The sequence below is a fragment of the Salvelinus sp. IW2-2015 genome, linkage group LG35 (genome assembly GCF_002910315.2).
Source record: "Salvelinus sp. IW2-2015 linkage group LG35, ASM291031v2, whole genome shotgun sequence".
NCBI lineage: Eukaryota > Metazoa > Chordata > Actinopteri > Salmoniformes > Salmonidae > Salvelinus > Salvelinus sp. IW2-2015.
The window spans coordinates 12754277-12761197 of NC_036874.1; the positions used below are offsets into that span (position 1 = coordinate 12754277).

General features: G+C 43.0%; 1 protein-coding gene across 1 annotated transcript; it reads left to right on the plus strand.

The window, feature by feature from the left end:
• The first annotated feature begins 314 nt into the window (after window positions 1–314).
• LOC111959147 (serine/arginine-rich splicing factor 10) lies at window positions 315–4603 on the plus strand. The gene is made up of 6 exons (XM_023980618.2): window positions 315–501; window positions 1776–1880; window positions 2837–2940; window positions 3234–3423; window positions 3555–3605; window positions 3790–4603. Exons 1-6 carry the CDS (start codon window positions 437–439, stop codon window positions 4013–4015), a joined length of 741 nt encoding a protein of 246 aa, XP_023836386.1. The 5' UTR covers window positions 315–436; the 3' UTR covers window positions 4016–4603.
• The last annotated feature ends 2318 nt before the right edge of the window (window positions 4604–6921 follow it).

Sequence of the window (6921 nt, forward strand, 5' to 3'; positions counted from 1 at the left end):
AATTCAGAGCGAAATGCTCCGAATTTATTAATGGACAATCTGACTCTCAGTACTTTGAATTTACAAATGCCCAGAGCGCCTCTGGCACTCCAGATTGAATTTACGAGGTTATGTGAGYTTTTATGTGTTGTTGTTGGAGGTGCGTCTTGGTCAGTTTAGCTCAGAAAATGGTGCACTCTTCAATGGCCCCCTAATCGCACATAATTAGCGGGCCGGCCGTGGTTAGTCATCATTTAACATCTAAACAGCCCTTGCCCAAATTGCCAGATGGCCAGGCCACCCCTGGTGGGCAGGGCTAAAATAGTGGTATCTGAGCATGCGCGCTGGCCTCTGTTCGCGGATAGATCACCTCGCTGCTTTTTGCTACAGCTAGAACAAGTCGTATAATTTACTGATATTATATCAGAAATTTCAACCGTAACAACAATATTTTACAATGGCTAGGTACATGAGGCCCCCTAACCCATCACTCTTCATTAGAAACATCTCCGACGAATCCAGGTAGCTATGATTGAATCATTCGGGCGTGCGAGGTAATACAGTAGCTAGCTAGCGCTAGCTAACGTATGCTAGCGAGCAACGTTAGCTAGGTGGCTAAACTGTGTTTACTGATTTTTAGCTAGCATTTACAATGAAAACTTGTAGCTAAGTGTTGTCATTTGCTAGTTGTTTTTAAGTTTGTATGATAGGAAACGTTAACGTTAGTTGGATAGCTAAGTAAGTTATCTGAAAACGTTAGCTCGCTAAGCTTTGTATCAAAGCTAACGTTAGCATGTCTGCTAGGCTGCACATGAGTTTGCACCAAATAGAATGGTTTGCACAAAAACAGGAGCGTTGTTGGAAACGAACTGTGAATAACTTAACTTAGCTGGCCATCTTTCTACCTACCAGGTTGCCAGCAGTGGTGGAAAAAGTACCCAATTGTCATACTTGAGTAAAAGTAAAGATACCCTAATAGAAAATGGCTCAAGTAAGTCACCCAGTATAAACCTACTTGAGTAAAAAATCATTTGGTTTTAAATATACTTAAGTATCAAAAGTAAAAAAATATTTATATTAAGAAAACCAGACGGCACGCTGTTATTGTTTTATTAAATTGTATTTACTGATAGCAAGCGGCACACTCCAACTCTCAGGCATAATTTACAAATAAAGCATTTCTGTTTAGTGAGTCCACCAGATCAGATGCAGTAGGGATGACCAGATTTTCTCTTTAGGTCCGCGAATTAGACCATTTTCCTGTCCAGCTAAGCACCCAAGTACTTTTGGGTGTCAGGGGAAATGTATGGAGTAAAAAGTACATTATTTTCTTCAGGAATGTAGTGAAGTGAAAGTCGTCAAAAATATATGACATTAAAGTACAGATGCCTCCAAAAAGTACTTAAGTAGTACTTTAAATTAGTTTTACTTAAGTACTTTACACCACTGGTTGACTGTTACTGCTCTTTTRCCAACTCCATATCATGGAACCTGGGCTTAACTGGCATGTATGCCAAACATGACAATAAGTGACAGGAGTTGGCATGATGGCACAAACAGACTGGCACTCAGGCTACCATCTACCTGGCTTGTAATGCATGAAATATCTCTTGTCCAATGTCACATTATATACCCCCATTTCTATGGTAAGTATTAAGCCAATTTAGTTTAATCTGAAGGTTATTGGCCACAGTTGCAGGTTTGAACTCTGAATCACACTGGTTTAATGTTAGCCCAAAAAGGTTGTACTTCGCTGGCCATTAGATTAAATGTCCTGTCATTTCGCAACACTTTAGGCCAGAGGAACTACGCCGTGAATTTGGTCGTTATGGGCCTATTGTAGATGTCTACATTCCACTTGACTTCTCTACACGGCGACCAAGAGGATTTGCTTACATTCAATATCCTTTATACTCATGTAATGTATTAATGAACATGTCTTTCATTCGGTGCATTATTATTATTCACACATGGGGTCATATTGACAATGTCACACGTCTTGAGTTTGCCTACTGTTTTGAAGTATTTATTGTATATTTGTCATAAAAGTAGGCTATACTGGTTTATGGGAGGGGAACATTGAATGTTGTTAAACACAGTAAAAATGTGTACAGACATGAATCAACATCTCTCCTAACTAAAATTGCTTCTGTTACCCTAGAAATGTTAAAGACGTACAGTTCTGGAGAAACCCCAACAAAGAATGTAAAGACTGGTGTAGAGTAGTTTCAAGCCAAAGGGACCATAATGATTTCAGGCGAAAGGAAATAGTGGGAGAAGAACACAAAGAGCAAAGTTAAAGCATGAAGATACAAGGAGGAGAAAAGAGGGCACGAAGGCAGCTGTTTGACTACCAAAGAGAGGAAAATTAAAGGATGTATTGGGCGAAGACGAGCCGGAAATCTCAAGTTCTTCTGCCGCGCAGTTAAAGAGCATAAAGGTCAAGCTGAAGCTCAAAGGTCAAGCATGTTAAAGGTAACAAGCCTAATGTTTTGTATCCTACCAAATAGAACCCGTGCTCTTCACCTCCAAATATTTTGCTCTGTGTGTTCTCTGTACAAAAGGGCAAGACAATTATAGCTTTAATTGTAAGCAAGTCTGCTGAAATAAGATTTCAATGTTGCATTTGTATGGCCTTTGTTCTCGTTTCCTCCCGAAATTTGAACAGAAGTTTCAGCTTCATATTTTTAATCTTTTAGCTTACTATTAGCCCATGCTGGCACACAATTGACTTACAAATTTGAAGCTTCCAGCCTCTTTACTGAATTTAAAAAAAATACTTTTGTAGTTGTATGTGTGCATACATGTCTCCCCATTTCCACAAGTGAAAGTAAAAAGCCTTAACAGTCTGTAGCACATTCGAGGACGTGCGAGATGCAGAGGATGCCCTCCACAACCTGGACCACAAGTGGGTGTGTGGTCGACAGATCGAGATCCAGTTTGCACAGGGTGACCGAAAAAGTAAGAATGGGTTTTATTTAGATTTCCTGTATAAATGCACTATTTACTACCTACCAATCATTTCAATGTGACGAATTTCAAGTTTCACTGTCGAAACAGTTTACCCAAGAATCTAAGTAGGAAAGTCTGACTAGGCCGGCCTACAGCTTCACTTTTAGTGGTAATATCTTGACTCGGGTCTCTGACTAGTGAAATCATTGCCAACCTGCATGCAAATTTTCTTTTTTTTAAACCCTACTTGCTCAACTATCCTTGTGCCCAGTATTTCATTTTAATGACTCTTGTCCCTCCAGCCCCCAACCAGATGAAGACTAAGGAGAGCTCTCCTCGCAGAGGGTCCCGCAGCAGCTCCTTCTCCCGTTACGACGACTACGAACGCGGCGATGGCCGACGCAGACGCTCTCGCAGTCGCAGCTACGAAAGGCGCCGGTCGCGTAGCCCTTCCTGCGACCGCCGTCCTCGGAGGTCAGAGAGCCCTAGAGAGTGAGTTCCCCTGTGACACTGAAACTAAACCACTGTTTCGCTTGTCAAGTAAGCCTCCCAAGGGGCTTTCATTGCAGACCGAAATGCCTTTGTATACAGACTGGTTCTTACTTTAACTTTTCTCTCTACAGCTCTCGATCATATGGCAGGCACAGGCGAAGCAGAAGCCATGAAAATGACAGGTAGACATATATATATATACGACTCATTATTCTGACTTGTCTAACACGACACAGTGCAGTGAGATTGCATTTAAAATGCATAAGCCTATGTGGTTTCAAAACACTACACAGTTGTCAAGTCAGTGTATTTATTAGTGGGATGACTGATTGTTCTGTTCATATGCCATCCTCCTTTTTTCTACAGGTACAGGGGCCCTCCACGTGAACACCACAGGATGCACCACGCACCCCCATCTCGTAACCGCTCCGCATCCCGCTCCCCCTCTCCCAGATCCAGGCCCAAAGACACAAAGTCTCAGTCCAAATCCCCCAGCCCCGTCAAGGACTTCCACCCCTCTTCTGGCTCCCAGAAACAGGCCTGTCGACGCTCCTACTCCAGATCTGTGTCCCGATCTCGCTCCAGATCCTAGGACCCCACCACCCTCAAACCCTGTTATTCAGTAGCTAAAGATATTTTTGTTCAACACTACAACATATGAATATGGTATCTAGGGAGTGGTTATTACACACCCCACCTCAGTTCATTAGTTGAGTTATCATATCTCTGGGCTGATGCCATACAACAGGAGAGCTGGTTGTCCCTACAGATGGATAGTAGTTTTTTATGTTAGTTCAGTTTCATTCACCTCTGAAAAACATTGGATGTTTTTAATTTACATTCATATTGGTTTAATTCTATTAATTGAGAACCCAGTGGATTTAAGTTCAGCACATAAGAATTGGTCAACTATGAAATGCAAAGGTACAGTTTTGGGCTAACGGGTATTAACCTCTGGCTACAGAAGAGGTTGAGAGTCCAAAAACACATTTATAAGAAAAGAGAAGTTAAATCTGGAGTTTGCAGTGATATCTAGCCATCAAGTTAACTGCTATTATTTTTGTACATTTGATGTTGCTTAAATCTCCTGCATTTTTTTTTTCTAGATCAATTGTTATTTTTTGTGTTCAAATCGAGCAGCAGTGTTTTCTTTTTGTGGATTAAAAATGTTATGTTTTAACTTTTCTTAATCATCTGAGTTGTGCAAAGATGTCGCTCCCTTGAAGGTACGAGACACCGGACAGTTTGTTGGGGTCACCTATTCCTTACTGGGTTGCCCCCCCCCCCCCCCCCCAGAACAGCCAGTATTCTTCGGGCCATTTTACAAGGTGTCAGAGGTGATCCACTGGGATGTTGGACCATGCTAGTGCAATGGCATCTAGCAGATTGGAGACAACGCGCAGACATTCATGCAGCGAACAGCCCGTTCGATCTCATCCCAAAGATGCTCTAAGTAAAATGAACTCGCTGTTTTTCCACTCAGTTGGTGATCGTGTGCCCACTGGAGCCACTTCTACTTGTTTTTAACTTATAGGAGTGGAACCCGGTGTGGTTATCTGCTGTAATAGCCCATCAGTGACAAGCATCAACAAGTTGTGTGTTCTGAGATGCCGTTCTGCGTCGCTTAGGTTACTCGTTTTGTCCATCCTAACGTTCAATTAAACAATAGCTGAACGTCTCGATGCCTGTTTGCATGCTTTATACAGCAAGCCACGGGTTATGTGACTCACGGTTTGTAGGAGTGATCCATTTTGTTGGTGAGCTGGGTGGTGTACCTAATAGACTGGCCAGTGAGTATGGTTGGATAGGTTTAATTCGGTCTATATCTCACTTACCTGTAAAGTAAAAAAATGTACCCTATTGGTAATATTTTTTGTGTGTAATATACACTACATGACCAAAGGTGTGTGGCCATCTGCTCGTCAAACATCTCATTCCAAAATCATGGTCATTAATATGGAGTTGGTCCCCCCCATTGCTGCTATAGCCTCCACTCTTCAGAAAGTACTTTCCACTAGATTTTGGAGGATTGCTGCGGGGACTTCCATTCAGCCATGTGCATTAGTGAGGTTGGGCGATTATGCCTGGCTCGCAGTCTGCGTTCCAATTCATCTCAAAGGTTAGTTGGCACTATGCATTCGGGCCGTTAGCATCTCCTGGCATCCGACAAACCCAGATTCGTCCGTCAGACTGCCAGATGGTGAACTGTGATTCATCACCCCAGAGAACGTGTTTCCACTGCTCCAGTGTCCAATGGCGGTGTGCTTTACACCACTTCAGTAGACACTTTGCATTGCGCATGGTGATCTTAGGCTTGTGTGCGGCTGCTCGGCCATGGAAACCCATTTCATGACGCTCCCAACAAACAGTTCTTGTGCTGTTGTTGCTTCCAGAGATATTGGAACCGAGAACAGATTTTTACGTGCTTCAGCACTCCTAGACGTTTCCACTTCACAATAACAGCACTTAGTTGACCGGGGCAGCTCTAGCAGGGCAGAAATTTGATGAGGTAGAATCCTATGATGGTGCCACATTGAAAGTCACTGAGCTCTTCAGTAAGGCAAATCTACTGCCAATGTTTGTGTATGGAGATTGCATGGATGTGTGCTCGATTTGTTTTTAAACACCTGTCAACCACTGGTGTGACTTAAATGGCCAAATCCACTCATTTGAAGGGGTATCCACATACTTCTCTATATATAGTGTATTTACTGAGAATATTGTTACTAGTGATGGGCACCATTATCAGTTGCATTTTTCCATTTGATATCGGTTTGTTTAAAATACATGGCAAATTTGCAACTGAGTGAACATGAACTTTTCACTTCCTCGACTCGGTGAAGTCCAGACAACTGCTTGTGGATTGCCTTTTGGTGCAATGTAACCAGTTTGAATACAATGGGAAATCACATCCAGTTGATGGCCCATCATCAGACTGCAAAGAGAAAGTCTGAGGATTTTGTGCCTGCAGGAACAGTCGTTTGCTTTTTTACATAATCGTGAAGAATAACCCGATTTTAAAAAGCCTTGGTGTCGATAAACAATATAAATATCATTCCAAATTATAAATGATGGTCCAGGCCCACCACTAATTGTTCATTTGGAACGTCTAAAACACGATCCATGTTAAATTGTTACTGATCTTCTTGGCCTTCCTGTGACACCGGGTGCTGCAGATGTCCTGGAGGGCAGTGTGCCCCCGGTGAGGCATTGAGCAGACTGCAATACCCTCTGGAGAGCCCTGTGGTTGCGGACGGTGTAGTTGCTGTACCAGGCAGTGATACAGCCCGACAGGATGCTGTTGCACCTTCACCTCAGTCTGCGTGGACCATTTCAGATTGTCAGTGATGTGTACGCTGAGGAACTTGGAAGCTTTTCACCTTCTCCACTGCGGCCTCGATGTGAGCGTGTTCCCTTTGCTGTCCATGATCAGCTCCTTTGTTATTTTCCTGGCACCACTCCGCCAGGGCCCTCACTTCCTCCCTGTAGGCTGTCTCG